At 38.1% G+C, this 18,275-nt stretch overlaps 1 protein-coding gene across 2 annotated transcripts in view; it reads right to left on the bottom strand.

Moving 5' to 3' along the window:
- The window catches only part of LOC120634391 (Y+L amino acid transporter 2), a 46,484-nt gene extending 32,215 nt beyond the window's left edge, over window positions 1-14,269 (bottom strand). The window contains exon 1 of one of the 2 annotated variants that reach the window (XM_039904917.1): window positions 14,195-14,269. In XM_039904917.1, the coding sequence (XP_039760851.1) occupies window positions 14,195-14,196 (2 nt within the window). In that variant the 5' untranslated portion in view covers window positions 14,197-14,269. Of the gene's footprint in view, window positions 1-2,785; window positions 2,860-14,194 lie in introns of those variants that run through there. The other variant, XM_039904918.1, reaches the window with a different exon arrangement.
- Between the last annotated feature and the right edge of the window lie 4,006 nt (window positions 14,270-18,275).

Raw genomic sequence — 18,275 nt, forward strand, 5'->3', positions numbered from 1 at the left:
AACAATTTCGAGTGCAGTGTTCTCAACGATTACTGGTTGAAGCGGAACATGAGCATTAGACATAATCTTCGTCTTGCTCATGTTCATTCGTAGGCCAACCTGTTGAGAAGCTCTGCTGAGGCCATCGAGCATCGTATTTAGGTCTCCCAGAGTCTCTGCCATTATGACTACATCGTCGGCAAACCGAAGTTGAGTGATGTACTCGCCGTTAATGTTGATGCCAAGTCCGTTCCATTCCAGAAGCTTAAAGACGTCCTCCAACGCAGCGGTAAATAGTTTCGGGGAGATAACATCTCCCTGTCGCACGCCTCGCTGCAATTGGATTGGTCTCGTAGTCTGATCCTGTATACGAACTGACATAGTGGCGTTTTTGTACAAACACTGCAACACTTGGATATACCGGTAGTCAATTCGGCATCTCTGCAGTGACCTAAACACAGCCCAAGTTTCCACCGAATCAAAGGCTTTTTCATAGTCCACAAACGCTAAGCAAAGTGGCCGGTTATACTCTTCAGTCTTCTGTATAACCTGCCGCAGCGTATGAATGTGGTCTATGGTACTAAAGCCCTTACGGAAACCGGCTTGTTCGGGAGGCTGGAAGTCATCAAACCTACGAGCGAGACGATTCGTAATGACTCTCGAAAACAGCTTGTAGATATGACTCAGCAGCGAGATGGGTCTGTAATTCTTCAACAAGGTATTATCACCTTTTTTGAAGAACAGAACCACCACACTCCTGTGCCATGCCTCTGGCGTTGTGCCTTGGTGAATAACGGAATCAAACAATCGCTGAAGGACTTTCAGTATCGGTTTTCCACCTGCCTTCAGGAGTTCTGCCGTTATTCCGTCATCACCCGGCGCCTTGCCATTTTTAAGCTGCTTGAGAGCCACACTAATCTCGTATAGGCTGACGTCTGGGATATCTTCGGTATAGTGTTGAGTTAATTTGGCTCTAGGATCCTTAGCCAAATCTTCAACAGGCGTCTGTACTGTGGTGTACAACTGTCCATAAAAGTTCTCAACCTCACCCAAGATCTCAGGTTTGGAAGAGACAAGACTACCATTATTGGTCTTCAGTCGCATCAACTGGCTCTGACCGATAGACAGATCTCTAGCGAACACTTTAGAGCCTCTGTTTTGCTCGATGGCATTTTTAATACGCTCTGTATTGAAGTGCCGCATATCACGAGTCTGTGATTTAGAGATCTGCCTATTAATCCGCCGGTAAGCGGACGCGTCTGCTATAGACTGTAGTCTCATCTCTTGCCTCTCCGTCATAAGCTTGAGTGTATTGGTTGAGAACCTATTGGCCTGTTTGAATATGGGCACGAGTAGGCCGGAGTGTAGACTTCACCAGTCTGACTCTTTCAAGTTGAACGTTTATACTCAATGTGCCTCTTACCATACGGTGATCACTTCCGGTTTTAACCCTGTTGATCACAGAGACATCATTGAATACATGCCGTTTGGTCGACATGATGAAGTCGATCTCGTTTCTCGTGGAACCATCGGGGCTTATCCAGGTCCATTTCCTGTGTGGCCGCTTCTTGAAGAAGGAGTTCATCATATAAAGGCCCTCCTTCTCCATGAAGTCAGCCAACATTTGACCCCTGTGGTTCCATTGCCCATACCCAAATTGCCCCACCCTCAACTCTGAACCAGTTCGCTCGCCAAGCTTCGCGTTGAAATCCCCCATCACAATATTGTAGTAGGTGTTCGAGGCATGTATGGCTTTTGAAATGTCCTCATACAAAACCTCTACATCCTCGTCTGGGTGTGCCGAAGTCGGCGCGTATACCTGTATGACCTTCAACGAATACCGTTTGGTAATTCTGAGTATAAGGTATGCTACCCTGCTCGACACACTTTCGACTTTTACAACATTGTTGACGAGAGACTTGTGGACGATAAACCCGACACCACCCTGTGACTGTTGGTCACCCTCCCGGTAGTAAAACAAGTTGCCGGATTCCAAGATTATCGAGTCCTCCCCCTCTCGCCGGACTTCAGACAATCCTATAATATCCCAGCGCAACTTGCTCACCACTTCTTCCAGCTCAATCACCTTTCCATCGGTCCTCAACGTGCGTGCGTTGTATGTTGCCAGGTCAAGTCGTCGGGGTTGGCAGCGGAATCTCTGCCGGAGATTCTTAACACCCCTTGCCCCGCCGTTACCATAACCGCTGCCAGAGCCAGGAATAGCGGGGCCGCCGGGAACTAGGGGCTGTGGTTTTTTTCTCCTTCCCATTAAAGATATGCCCGATAATGACCACGCTGGGCAGGCGGGTTGGTCATCGCAGGGCTAGACTGATCGCCCCGGCGTCGCTGCTGCCCGACACCGGTCTGTGCCATTTGTTCAGCCTAGCCAATTCGAAGTGGTTATACCGCCACTTGTCGGTCGCCAGAGCCTCGTCGGTTAAACAGCAGGGTGCACCACGTGCAGGTGAGGTTGGCAATTTGGGAGGCTGACTGGTACTAGCCACACCCACTTACACCCCTAATAATAAACGAATATATATAATACTAGCGGACCCCAGTTCCATCTGTCGGGCTGATTTGTGAATCTAAGCCATCCAGGGTGACACCCGAACGCATACCGAAAAATTCATTCAAATCGGTCCAGCCGTTTAGGAGGAGTTTAGTGACATACACAAGAAATATACTGAAAATAAAGATTACTATGCATTTGTAATACATATTATTAGAAAATATAGACTTCCCTAATAATGCAATTTAAAAAGGTAATAAAAATAAGCCAGTAATAAACGTATCATCTTTATCTCACCTTAACTCACATTACTGGCCAACTATCGGGCACAAGGTTTCCTCCCACAATTTCAAGGGTTTAAGGCTTGGTCCACCAACCTGGCCCAGTGCGGTTTGGTGGGTTTTACACGCCTTTGAGAACATAATGGAGAATACTCAGGCAAGCGGGTTTCCTCACGATGTTTTCCTTCACCGTTGAAGCCTTGTAAATGCTTAAAACGCTCACGACTTAAAAAAATTATAGGTGCGTGCGTGGGATTCGAATTCGGCCCCCGAATGTGAAGCCGAAATCCTAACCACTAAACAATAAACGTATGATTTAACATAATTAAACTAAATTCGATAGTTTCGACCTTAGATAAGCTGTTATAATATTTATTTGTCTCGTTTTATTATTTTTAAACTCTATAAAACTTAATCTGAGTAATGGCCCATTTAAAAACAATTTTTATGACAAGCATGCGGAGATAAAAAAAACCGGCCATGTGCGAGTCGGACTCGCGAAAGAAGGTTTCAAGAAAATTCGAAGAAGTCGAAGAAGACGTTTGAATCCTACTAATATTATAAATGTGAAAGTGTGGATGTTTGTTACTGAATTATGCAAAAACGGCTGAACGAATTTGGATGAAATTTGGCATGCATGACCTTTTATACCGGGAAAAACTCATTATCTATCTAAAAAACGGCAAAAAAAAACGTCTGTTGTACGGGAGCTCCCTTAATAATTTATTTTATAATATAAATACATTTGTGAAAATTTCAATTGTATTACTATAACGGTTCATTAGATACAGCTTTGTGACAGACGGACAGGCGGTCAGACAGCGGAGTCTTAGTAATAGGTTCGCGTTTTACCCTTTGGGTACGGAACCCTGGAAAGATATTAAATTCTGTGGTTAGTACCTACTTGTTAATAGATTGTGTTCAAAAACATATATTAATTTATTTTTATATCGTTATTAAGAGAGACTGAGTTATATGCAATATGTGCAATTGCATAGTTTCAGCGGTCAGCGGCAACACCTTAAGACTGGAATACAGTAATACTTGGCGGCAGTAATAACAATGGTGCTAGTATGTGAACACGGAAACATTTTATTAATGCAAAGTTCCAATATAAATATCGAATAACGCGGGGGGGAGTGGATGTCCTTGTGCGACCCCTTTCCTTTACGCATTGCTATTTCTGTCCTAAAATAGACTTACAAAAAGCTTTCTTCAATTGAATGCTTTAAGCTTTGTATGTGCAAAAAAGGAGAGTCAATGTTAAATTCAGATTTGCGAAAAATTTTATACACAACAATTTTCGCAAACACTATCTCAAATACTTAAATTGCGGCTACCCAGTTTCAAAGTTAAGCCATTGTATGAATCATACTAATATTATAAATGTGAAAGTGTGGATGTTTGTTAGCCAAAAACGCAAAAACGGCTAAATCGATTTGGATGAAATTTGACATGCATGTAGCCTTTGACATGGAAAAGAACATAAGCTACCTTTTATTCCTGGAAATAAGAGAGTTCCCGCGGGAATAAAAAACCTTAATCCACGCGAACGAAGTCGCGGATATCAGCTAATATCAAATAACGAGGGGCAGAGTGGACGTCCTTGCGTGACCCCCTTTCTTTATTGTACTGTTCCTAACAATAGACCTATAAAGCTTCCTTTGGTTCTATTAAATGGAGTGGGAACCAGTTATTTTGACCGCTCTCAGAGCGTAAATGACGGAGCTAAAATATTATTTAAAATTTTAATATTTTTTTAATTTTAAGGTTTAACTGGCGTATCTTTAACTTTACATAGAATAAAACAAAAACACTCCCGCTGTTTGAACGCTTAAATCTTTTAAATTTCGCAACGGATTCTAATTCAGTTTTCAGCGATAGATAGAGTGTTTTAAGAGGAAGGTATATATGCAGTATACATGCATATAGTTGGGAAAAGCAAACAAATTTCTATTGGGATTTTGTAATCGCTGGCTTAACCTTACGACGTAGATTAAATTCATATACTACGACAACGCACTCATCGCCATCTAGACCCAAAGTGTAGCTTGTGTTATGGGTACTGAGATGACTGATAAATATTTTTATGAATATTATTCATAAATACTTATAGTATACATATAAACACCCAGACACTGAAAAACATTTATGCTCATCACACAAACATTTTCCAGCTGTGGGAATCGAACCCAGTGCCTTTGACTCAGACGCTGCAAACTGCGCCAATTAGCCGTCCAAATTAATGTACTACGGAATTTTGAGAGTGCTTCACGTTTATATATTCATTGCACCCGTGCTGAGCCGGGGCGGGTCGCTAGTCAGTTAAAAACTAGCAAAGGCACGCGGTTTCACATATGTCGATGTTACATTTACACACAAATTTTTCAGAATTTTCTCGGGTCTGATCTGGTGCGCTAGCTATCGTCCTACAGAAAAAGTAGTGCGATTTTTTTTTCGAATAATGTGTATCTTATTAACACTAATGATTTTTAACAGAGAAACGCGGGTTTGTTGGCGTGCCTCGGAATGAGCCTCTGCCAGGAAGAGTTTGAACCCTAGGGCTCGAAGAAGCGAAGGTATCGTCGGCCTGAGGGCGCGTCATGCGAGGCCGAATCTCGTGACGATTAGAGTGACGGTTTCTGACTGTGATTAGTCCAAACGCCTCCGAGGTCAGTGTGAGCCCACATCCGGATGACGTCAGAAGTCGGGGACCTCGTCTTCCCCGGCGAAGACTCTGTGCAGATATTAATAGTGTGTTCTGATAGGGAGCATTGTCAGTAGTAATCTGATCGTCAGGGTCGTGAAGGATATGATTAGGCCTCTTGAGAGCGAGATGAGAGTGGCGCTAAGGTTGGGTGAGTAGAAAGAAGCCCCAACTATGAGAGAAATGTCTACGTGGGAACGATGTCGCGTAGATACGATAAGGGGTACGAGTTTAATATAACTGCTATAACCCTATCAGGTCAGCCCGCCGCCATTTCAGACTGCATCACCAGAATCCACCAGAAGAGGTGACAGGCTTGCTTGTAGTAGAATTTACAAAAATAAATCCGGAAATCAGTTTTAACAAAATGTCAGAAAGCCGCCATTTTAATAGCACGGCAGATCTCATCATCATCCCTTCAACCGATTGAAGTCCACTGCTGGACATAGGTCTTTTGTAGAGAGTTCCAAAATCCACGGTCCTGAGCCGCTTGTTTCAAGCGGCTCCCAGCGACTCGTTTGATGTCGTCTGTCCACCTCGTTGGAGGCCGACCAACACTGCGTTTACCTGTGCGGGGTCACCATTCCAACACCTTGGAACCCCAACGTCCATCGGTTCTCCGAGCTAGATCTACTCTACATTAAAATATGATTTTGTTTTAATTATTTCCGATAACTTATTAACATTCCGTCAGGGGCGAGAATGTAGGTCGTCTATTGACTGTTGACAATTAAAGTTAAATAATTCTTCAATGCTTAGTAATTAATATATTTTCCTGTATCTGATAAGGTAATAGTGATGCTACCTTTGATAACAAAAGAGAGTTACTTTTTTATATTTTTTGTTAGTGTTTTTACCTACACTTGGAGGAATTATCAATTTTATAAATTTAAATTTATAACATTTTTTTTTTCGGAACCGACAGAATGCGGAAATGCGACACTCTGGCAGTCGCGGCCTGAAAAATTTTTTTATATGCATTTTAAATTTATAAAATTGATTACAAAACACCTACAAAAATTATAAAAAAATTTAAAAAAGCATTGTGTCATCTCTTGTTTCAAACGTGTCTCATTGTAATATGGACCTTTGAAGACTTAGATCGAAACTGCAACGTTTCCTATTAGATGACGCTACACTCGCTATAAGACTGATGTGAAAGTCATAATATACTAATTTCGTCATCGACGGTAGGAGAGCCGTAGCTTTGGAGAAAGCGCTCAGGCCTCGATTGCCAGAGTCGCAGGTTCAAATCCTGTCGGTTCCGAATAATTTTTATATGCATTTAAAATTTATAAAAAAGAGAGTTAAGTTTTTTTTTAAATAGAATCATCATTAAGTATCAACTCATTGTTGGCTAACTTTAATGAGAAGGGTGTAGCCCGTAGTCCACCACACTGACACTGGCCAATTGCAAATTAGACTCCACACGCCATTATGGAGTTCTCCCAGGCACGCATGTTTCCCATGCGAGTGATGTTTTTAGTTACTTAAAACGCACATAACTTAGAAAAGTTAGAGGTGCTGGGATTCGAACTCGGCCCCCCGAAAGTGAAATCCAGCTCCTACCCGCTAGGCTATCACCGCTTTACATAGTGCAAAGTAATATCACGTCTATTAAATAATATTTTTGACTCGAATTTGTATGAGATGTACTTTTTTATATTTATAATTTTTATAAGTGAGATGTATATTCCCAAGTGTACTGCGATCGGTTCCTTTTAGCGAGCCGAGAGCAGTCTCCGAGGGGGAAAGCGAATGACGCAATACCTGACGTAGGTACTCGATGCCCTTTACCTCCCTCACAGGATGACGAAACTACGCCAAAGATTTTCACCGGCCTTATAGGAAAAAATCGTGTGATTTAAATAATTTTTTTACATTTGACAAAAATAAAGAAATCCTTATGAAGCGCTCATAAATTTATGTATACATCATTGTAAGGGGATGGTGATAACTTCGTTCGCCAACTTAATCCTAAAGCTAGGAGGGTTCCAAACGCCCCCTATTCTAAGAGCGCACAAGCCGGGTAATTTTTTTGTTACCACCATCTCACAGTGAATTAATGTTAAGCTATGAAGTTAGAGCAATCCACACCCAAGCTTTTTTATTGTTATAGTGATCCTTAACATTAAAGTAGGATTTTTTTTGTAACTTATTTAGAGACATCACAACAAAGATTTATTTCGGTGATTTGTTATAAAATAATATACAATTGCCCTTTAATAAATTAGCAATTTTATGTAGCCTAGTAAACTGCACAACGAGATTATTTTTGCTTCTAATATTTATATTGTTACAGTCCGATCGTCCGTCAGTTTTTAAAAAGTGCAAAATACTACGGATACTTCAAAATTTGAGAAACAACGTCATTGATCCGATTCGTTCCGATTGTATGTGACTTTAAAGCTTTTGATTTCAAATGTCAATTTCACCGAGTGCGTACAGCCCATTCAATATAACTTGTGCCATTTTATTATATAGTCTGTATATTATAGAGGGGACAAGTTATAGTGAATGGACTTTAGTTAGTGCTAAACTTTCCTAATTGCTTGTCAATTGCCATAGATAACGTTACACCAAGCCTTCCTAAATGGCGGCCGTTTTAAATTACCTGTGCCGGTTTTTATTTTAAAAAAAAAGCCAACATGCCTGCGAAGAACATGTCCTACAAAGATCCGCCTTGCCTGTTAGCCGTGGCGTTTGTCGTACTCGTATATTAAGATTTCTTACAAAACCCGAGGAAATCGTTTGTTTTCGAATAAAAAGTAGCTAGTTTCCGTCCATCAACTAACTCTATGCCAAAAAATGAAGTTGTTGTTTGCTTAGTTTTTTTTTAATCCTCTACAAGTTAGCCTTTGACTGCAATCTCACCTGGTTGTAGATGATGATGCAGTCTAAGATGGTAGCGGGCTAACCTGTTAGGGTATAGTAGGGTATAGTAGGGTATAGTAGGGTATAGTAGTCATACCCCATAGGTTTCTAAGCGAAACAAACTAAATCGCTTAGCGGCACGTCTTTGTCGGTAGAGTGGTAACTAAAAAAAACTAGCCACGGCCAAAGCCACCCACCGCTCGCCGGACCAGACCAGAGAAAATTCAGAAATTATAAATACACACTTTGCCCCTGTCGGGAATAGAACCAGCGACCTCCTTCTTAAATTAACAGCCCTCACAGGGAGGTCGTCGCTAGTTAGGGTGCAAAGCAAGGACAAACAAATAAACAAACATATTTCACATTTATAACATCCGTAAGTACTAGGATAACATGACACTTACAGAGTACAGGCAAACAAAACGGGCAAAATAACGAATCACAGCTAATCAGCAGTCGACGCAAGATGAAAATGGCACCACGTGGTTATCGATTTCTCGCGCGAGGGTGAAGCGACTCCCTTGACCCGATATATAATACTTTGTATTTCACATCCCCTACCAGCCGCGGCATACAAGGTTAGCTAGAAATCGAGTAATGGCTGATGGGGAAATAGGTATAAGTACCTAATTACTGTAGCTTTTTATTCAACATAGCTTATTTTAACTTCATTATGGAAATTAAGCTTAATTTGCTATACTCCGCGAAAAGCAGGAGAATCTGTATGGTGTGATTTATAATTTCTTCAATCCTTATACTCCCCATCAAACAGATCCTCGGTAAGGTACCTTCTACTCTACGCACGTTTCTCTCCGAAACCGGAGCATCCTCAGGAGATGTTGACTTTACAATGAATATTGGATAGGCGTTACTTTGCGGAAATCCATGATATATTACGAAAATAAAGCTTAATTTGCTATACTCCGCGAAATGCTGCAGAATCTGTATGGTTTCTCCTGTTTTTCCCGGAGTAAATAAATGAGTGAGAAATGGACTTAAATTAGTGAAAATTGCATATCGTTACAACAACGTTAAACAAAAAAAAAATTAATGTTTTTCCAAATTCAAAATTCATTTATTTCAAGTAGAAACGTCAAGTCTGTCTGTTTGTAGTGACTCTATTACCGGTTCGGAAGGCAGATTCTACCGAGAAGAAGCCGGCAAGAAACTCAGCAGTTACTCTTTTCCAACATCATGTTTACATTTTACATTTTATATTTTAACATTCATTTTTCTGTCTTGTGAGAAATGACAGTTGAACATTGTCATTAAGCAATTCATCAATTGTATAGCAACCTCGCTTTAATAAATGTGTTTTAACATATTCTGTTTGGCGATCCGACTTAACTTTTCTCTAAAAATATTGAAATAAACATCTCTTGTTTCTTCTTCAACACTTCTGCTTTGTCGCTACCACTAATACGGCAGCTAAATGACTCGCTATTATATTCTAAGATACAATCAAAGTTTAAAGTACCGTTATAGCCAAAAAGGTAAAGTATAAGCCCGACTGAATGCCTTGCTGTCCGTATTTCAGAGAATCACCGGTGCAGGTTATACGAGGTATTTGTAATTATTCTACCTCCGCAGTTTTAAATTCTTCTTAACAAAGTATGTACGTAGCCGAACACAAGCAAAAGTATTCTTTACTTTATTTGAACCCATACGCGGAATTATTATCGTCAATATCTCTTTACTTGTATCAGCCAATAAATAAAATGGAATGATCCGTTTGAAACGAAATGGAAAGCTTTAAAGCATAGAATTAAGAACGCACAGAACCCTCATTCAGCCATTATTACATGCAAGGCAATGTGTCCAAAAACAGTGAAAAAGCACCGTGCACGTCTCACTTCACACACGCGGAATGTTGCTCTAGGTCACAAACTTTTTTCCATTTTCCCCATATTATGGTAAACGTTCAGAAAATTAGAGGTAAAGTAATTACTGTCAACTGCTAAATGGAATGACTAACCGCTTGTTTGAGGAACACTACTAAAATGTTGTTTTTAATAATAATAATATTAATATATGTTATAATAATAATTTAATTCAGACGTTTCCATCCATAGTCTATTAGTTACAATTTTTCCTTAACCGCTAAGTTAGTATTGATTAGTTTAAATAATAAAAATTAATAAAATAAATAAAAAAATAAACAAATAAACAAAATTACACTCGCCCAATTACTTACTCTCACACAGTGGCACAGTATAGGGCGGTCGAATCTGGCAGCAAATACTTAATTTAATAATAATTTTACGCTTCAAAATTAGTAGTATACATGGTTTATGTATGTTCTTAAATCTGTGCTTGAAAGTTTTCGTGGAACAATAATTTACTTATCAAATTCGACTCCTTGTATACAATACGATTGTCAGATTTAAAAACAACGTACTATATTTTCGATTAAGTTTTGAACTATCTTTTTTTTATTTCCTTCATTGCACAACCAAAAATAAAGGTTTACGAAAGTCGGAATTACAAAGAAAAACGCGCGAGGTTGTGGCCTACTATTATTTTAGTAAAAAAAAACTAAACTGTTTTTATACCACTACTTTTAATTTTAAATTGTAATGTTAATTTTTAATTTTAACTTTTGTTTTTTTTTATTTTGTTTAGTTTATTTGTTTCGTTGTTTGTTGAATCTCTTAATACTGAAATTCATTTGGGACCGTGACCAGAAATATTTTTTTGTTTTTTACACACATTGTATAAATTGGACTTTCGCAAAGTAACGCATGCTTCTATACAAAACTCAGCACCACACGCTTACTGCTTAATGTAGACTGTAAATCATGAACTTGCGCAAAGTACTTCTGTACAACTGTGTAGATATGATCAAGTCAAAGATAAAAACCACGTGGCATCGATCTGCCGCGTGAACTGCCCTCCGCGTGACCCCAAAAACGTCGCGACTGCGTCTCAACTCTCTACGAGTTCACTACATCATCATTTCAGACTAATAAATAATATACTTTGATTTTGAGTTTGACTTTGACTATGTACTGACACCCGAACAATGATACGCATCTTAAATTGCGTAATACGCATGACGCATCTTACATGCTACGGGGATTTTACTCGTGTTGTTTAATTTAAAGTGGCAATAAGCTATACTACAAAAACCGGCCAAGTTCGAGTTGGACTCGCGCACGAAGGTATATTATTTCTGTGGTATGGGAGCCCCCTTAAATATTTGTTTGATTCTTTTTCTTAGTATTTGTTATTGTAGCGTCAATAGAAACGTACATTACTGTGAAAATTTCAAACATCTAACCAATGCGGAACGTTACCGCGAACGAACGCACAGCATTACTGAATAACGATAGCACTCAATGGGCCCCCAAGTCTTCAATTGATGGGATAATTGACAAACAAAAGCTAAAAAAAAACAAAAAACCTCTTCCTCTTTTAAATTGAGCATAAAAAATCATTCCACCAACAAGTTGGCCCTTCACTGCAGTCTCACCTAGTGGTGAGTTATGATGCAAACTAAGATTTTTTTTTTAATATTCATACAACTGTACACATCTAGCCCCACAATAAAGATGGGCAGCGGTCTAAACTGTTAGGGGTAAGATGCCTTTTTTTCTATGCCTAACAGATCAGGGTGTTTATTTATTTATAAAGGACAACCAACAGTAGATACATTAAAACTTGCTTTTTTTTTTTGGAATGAGTCACATAGTAAATATTCAACTATTTACAGGTTATCACAAACTTTACAGGGTGTTACAGGGTGTTAGGGTAAACACCCTTATCGATTTGTACGCGGCATTGTACCGAAGCGCTAAATCTGTTGACGGCCAATCTTTGTTGGTAGGAATGGCAACTAGTCACCAATAACCAGACCAGAGAAAATTCGAAAATTATAAATTCCCACATGTCCCCGCCAGGAATTGAACCCGAGACTTCCACTTAACAGACAACAGCTCTCACAACTTCGACATAATTACACACCATAGAATATATAGAATTTTACTTACTCGTACACATAGCCATATTTCAAAATCAATGGTCATTTGAGAGTAATTTTTGAACCATCTTTCTCGGAAGGCAGAAACCTGTACCAAGGTTAAAAAGCGCGTAAAAAGAAGTTACCAAACCTGCCTCGAAGTTTGGTTCAAGTTTAACGAACGTCTGATTCGAATGATGCAACAATTTATGGCATTTGCATATTATGTTTTATGACGCTGTGAATTCTCAATCTGCATTCCTTACTGCGAAGCCTAGTGGTTAATCTTTCGGCATCCGTTCCAGGAGGACCAAGTTCGATCTGCACCTCTAACTTCTCTTCTTCTATGTGCGTTTTTAATTAAAGCAATTAATTTAAATAAATAAATATACTACGATAAAACACATCGCCATCTAGTTCCAAAGTAAGCGTAGATGACTGATGAATGTTCCTATGAATAATATTCATAAATACTATTATGACTATTAAGCTTAATTTGCTATACTCCGCGAATAGCAGGAGAATCTGTATGGTGTAATTTACAATTTCTTCAATCCTTATGTTAAACCAAACAGATCTTCGGCAATGTCAATGGTCAACCCTCTACGCACGTTTCGTTCCGAAACCGGAGCATCCTGAGATGTTGACTTTATAATTAATAATTAAGAAAACATCTCCTGAGAATGCTCCGGTTTCAGATCGAAACGTGCGTATAGGGTACATTGCCGAAGATCTGTTTGGTGTGTAGTATAAGGATTGAAGAAATTACACCGTACAGATTCTCCTGGTTTTCGCGGAGTATAGCAAAATAAGCTAAATTTTCATAATAGTATATTATTCATAGAAATATTCATCAGCCATCTTGGTACTCATAACACAAGCTACGCTTCCTTTGGAACTAGATGGCGATGTGTGTATTGTCGTAGTATTAGCCGGGATCGCCAATCCAGCCCCTTGGGACACTAACGTCCATCTGTTATATTAGCTACGCTTTCTTTGTGGCTAGACGTGTGTGTATTGTCGTAGTATATTTGGTGTTTTTATTTATTGTTCTTAGGTCAAATCTGACCCGATTGTAATGGGTTTGGCTACATTCGAAAAGGTTCAAGCACCATCTAGTTAGTCCCGCTAAAACTTTATAAAGATCTTTTGTGATACAGTACGGGAGCCTTAATGTAAGGTTTGTGTAAACTAAAGTTAAATCTACGTTAGCGTAAAAGGAAGACCAAACGTCAACACTTGCCAAATTCGACATATTTACGGCACTCGAAAGTCGAAAGTTAAAGTGCCTTCTATGAATAATACACAAAAAACATACGAAAATCAGTTCAGTTTTTTTTTTAATTAAGGGATGGAGTAGGCAACGTAGAGTTTAAAGATTACGCTAATATATGAAGCCACAAATAATTTATAAAACCTACCTTATCAATAACAATGCCAACCTACTTAACACTACTTAAAAATCATTATAATCACTAATTATTATGTAAATAAGTTTGTCATTTATGTAAAATAAATAAAACAACGGCTGACGAAAATTATGTAATTAGGTAAATAATAATAATAATAATATTATTATTAATTAATAATTATCAATTTAATTATAATATATTAATAATTTACTTTGATTTTAACAAAATAATCTTATTTATGTTTTTTCAAATTTATATATTTTAATTACAAGGTCACATTTAAATTACAAGGTCGTAGTTGAATCAAAACATTTTTTTTTCATTTAACGATCTTTAAATCGCTACTTGCCAGTTTCCTAGTTTCGGACCATTAGCGAATTATAAAAAATGTTAAATGTCAAGGGTAAGTAGCTTTTAAAAGCTCTACAATTCTAAACATAATATATTAAATAGCAAAAAATAGAGTCAACTTACATTATTAAAAGATTCCAACTGATTTACTTTTTGAGCTTTGATATTTAAATATTTTAGAGGACACTGAACCGATATTTCCCGCCTTTTTCGAGAGGGGCGACTAGGCCCGCCAAGCCGAACTGCGAGACTGCCGTGCGCTAAATATGAGAGAGATGGGGCAATACATCTGTATGAGAGCAATAGAGATGCATACATCGTATTGAACGAGAGGAACTTAGGGGCGGAAAAAAGAAAGGGGTTGATTCTGAACGAAGAATAACCTTTGTTAATTTCCGAACCGAATATCTTTTTTTTTACGACGCTCACGTTCTTTGGTTGTTTTAAATATTGTTTTGTACCAATGCCGATGATTATCTAAGGTATCATAGGATTGTATTGTAAACGGAAATATCATGTTTGAGGCGTAATGTTACAAGACGCCTCAAATCTAATTAGGTATCTACATACATTAGTAATGTAGATAACTAATTAAAGAACAAATGTAGTCCGCAGCGGTCTCTAGACAAACACATCCTTCTGTTATACCAGGATATAAGTGTAGGTATTATCTATGGGTAGTACATGAAAAGAGAGACTGCGAACTGTGGGCCATGACACATTAGTTTTCTTTAGCTTTGGAATCAAAGATTCATTATCATCACTACTATTACTGTAGGGAGGTACTGTAGGGGGTTCTACTGTGTTTTTCCAGCTCCACGTTTGATGTCTTCTGCCCGCCTCGTTGTGGGCCGTTGGGCGCGGGGTCGCCATTCCAGCCCCTTTAACGTCCATCGGTTATCCGAGCTATGTTCCCCGCCCATTGTGCATTGTTACTTCAGCTTCGCGACTCGTTGAGCTACGAGTATTTCGGCAACTCTAATTCTTCTACGGATCGCCACATTTCTGATGCGATCACGTATTGATAGCTCCTTCTATCGCCCGCTGAGTGACTATACTTATTACTTCTATCTACTTACTAGTAAGCGACTTAAGGATGGAGAATTATATTCGTACTTAACAAGTAGATATTTAATTTTATGTACGAAGTAATTACCCATGAATAAATAAATTAAAAAATAACACTAAACATCGTTAATTTGGTTCGTTCTCAAGAATCTAAATTCTAAAATATTAAATATGCCAAAATTCGGGATTTACTTGATTTTAAAAGAGTATAAATTGGACGGATTTATTAATGCTAATTTTCTTATCAAAAGTTTTTTAGGGTTATGGTATGAATGAATAAAGTAGTTATCCTTGAACATGGCCAGCCTACCTATTAAAATGATACAGTAAATAAGTTATATTATTATTTATTAGTATGATTGTGAATATTTAAACTTTTGATAATAAATTATTCTCATCGGTTTAGATCTCATCAGAACGTGACTTGAATTTGAAAATTAAGTTACTCATTTCAGATTCCGCACATATTTCGACACCACGTATTTCAGCATATGTTGTACAGAAACCTGGAGATTTTTTTTTGAAGTAAAACTTCTTTAGGGGCGACTAGGGGGTAACTCAGATTTTTTTCTGACGGAAGTAACGCTTACGTCAGACTTCTGTGTAGTTTCCGCTATTAAAAAATGATAATTTGGATTGGTCGTAAATATATTTCATATACTCCAGGCTTCTTGACTTATACGCCAGCTAGTGGCAAGTATCATAATCAATTAGGATTATTTATTTCCAATTTTTTCGAACGGATCAATTGTGAATAGCAAAGCGAATAAAAATTCAACAGTTTAAAAAAAAAAATTTAAATTGCAAAGTTCTTTGAAAATCTCTAAATATACTTTTTTATTTATTACTATTGTATTAATAAATTTTCTGACGATTGCGACATTCTATAATATTCAATGACAAGGTAATATTGACATATGCTGATCTAACCTTAAATTTTCTACTCTCAATATTAATGAATTATAAATAGAACATATAATGAAATAGTGAATACTAAACGGCGGAGTCCGAAACATTTTACTTTTTTATCAATAAATAATAATAAAAGTTTTACTTCAATCGCTCGTAAAGGATACACGCACACACTTTTTTTTATTTTTCTGCTGTAGGTAATGTTTATAAAACACCACCCGATGCTTTCATCTCAAACAAGACAGAAAAGTGAATGTTAAAATGTAAACAGTTGATGGAGAAAAAGAGCAAATGCTGAGTTTCTCGCCGGCTTCTTCTCGGTAGAATCTGCCTTCCGAAGCGATGGTAGAGTCACTACAAACAGACAGACTTAACGTTTCAAAATCGTTATATAAGGCCTACTTGATAAAAATGAATTTTGAATTTTTGGAATTTCATCTAAATCTATGCCAAATATCAAGTTGATTGGTTTATTAAGGTAATGTCGATTTATTGTAAATAATTTTGTGCACATTACCCTTCGCTCTATTATGGCCTTTACACAAGGATTGTCTGCGCGATTGCTATCAAGCTACACGAATAAGGCCGCGAGTTACCTTTCTCTTGCCAACTTAAAAAAAATATATCATCAACTTAGTACAGCCTTTTTAATAGTAATAAATGATGTATCAGGCAGGTGGCTCACCCAAAGGCGCACCCAGCAAGATCAAAGGGGGCGCCAAGTGAGATTTTTTTAGTTTTGTGTAAATTTTTTTGAGGGCCTTTTATAGTCCTTTCTGAAGCCAAAACTGTATTTTTTCATATCTGCCAGTCTGTCTTTCTGTAACGTAGCCGCAATATATTTTTTAAGAGAGTTCATACATTTTCTGTAAGATTTCCAGAGGGGGAGGGGGAGGGGGGGTTCAGCGTAATGCCTTAATTTTAAAATAAATTATAAATTATGAAATAAATGATGTATTTTTAGACAAAACCTTCATGGGTCCTTGTAATAGATGCAGCTGTGTATACATATTACTGTATACCTACAGATTTATAATAATTACATGCAATTACCCGCGATATCGTCCAAGCGGAATTTGTTATAGTACAGCTTTTTGTGAGTGAGCTCGTCCGGGTAAGTACTACTGCCATATATAATTTATGTTGGCATGAATGCCTATATATATAATCATATCAAATTTGTCTGTCATCGGTGTATCGATATTTACAAAGTTTGAAATAAATCAGACCGTTTAAAGAGGGTCAAAATAATGTGCAAAGGAGTTGGTTACAAACATACAAACAAACATACAAGTGAAGCCTATGAAAATCGTATTAACAAAATAAAGAATTATGAGCATTTAATTCCTTCTGCCTTCTTTATACCAAATCCGTTTTAAAACCCTGCGCACATATTTATGCACAATTTAGAACGTTTTCTCAAATATTTGACTTTAGGTACAACGCCGTTCAGATTTTACGTTTCCCACGAAGATTTGAACACTTCTTGCAAAGGATATCTTGCTGAAGAAAATCATTTTAAATCGGTAAAACTTTTGTCGCCGTACAAATAAGGCTAGGTAATTCTTTGCATCACAATAGTACTATCAAAATGGATCAACAATGCCTTGCCAAAAGCAAACCAAACTTGCCAAAATTTTAAAAACTTTAGTTCCATAATCCACAATCAACGTCTTAAACGATTGACGTTTTATGTTATGACGACTTATTTGATGTCGTCTGCTCACCTCGTTGCGGGACTACAAACGCTGCCTTAACCGGTGCTTGTCATTCCAGTATCTTGGGAACCCATCACCCATCGGTTCTCTTTTTTTCCTATCCCTTGACTACAATCTCACCTGGTGTTAAGTAATGATGCAGCCTGTGATGGTAACGTATCGGTTTCTACTCAACATCGTACCGGAACGCTAAATCGCTTAACGGTACGTCTTTTTCAGTAGGGGGGTAATTAGCCACGGCCAAAGCCTGCCACCAGACCAGACCAGAGAACGTATAGAAATTATGAATTGCCGGGAATCGAGCCCGGGGCCTTCGTGCCCCGTCAATCGTTCAAATAAAAGTCTTGAGTTACCTGAAACTACAGACTGTCCCTTCAAATTTTATATACTTACTTAGTTATGAAGTACTTCGCGCGCATGTAACACGTAAGAACTCACCACGTGAGTAAACAATAAAATATGACGCAGTAATGAACGTAACGGTCTAAAACCTTAATATTTTTCTA

Source organism: Pararge aegeria, chromosome 23 (genome assembly GCF_905163445.1).
Source record: "Pararge aegeria chromosome 23, ilParAegt1.1, whole genome shotgun sequence".
Lineage (NCBI taxonomy): Eukaryota > Metazoa > Arthropoda > Insecta > Lepidoptera > Nymphalidae > Pararge > Pararge aegeria.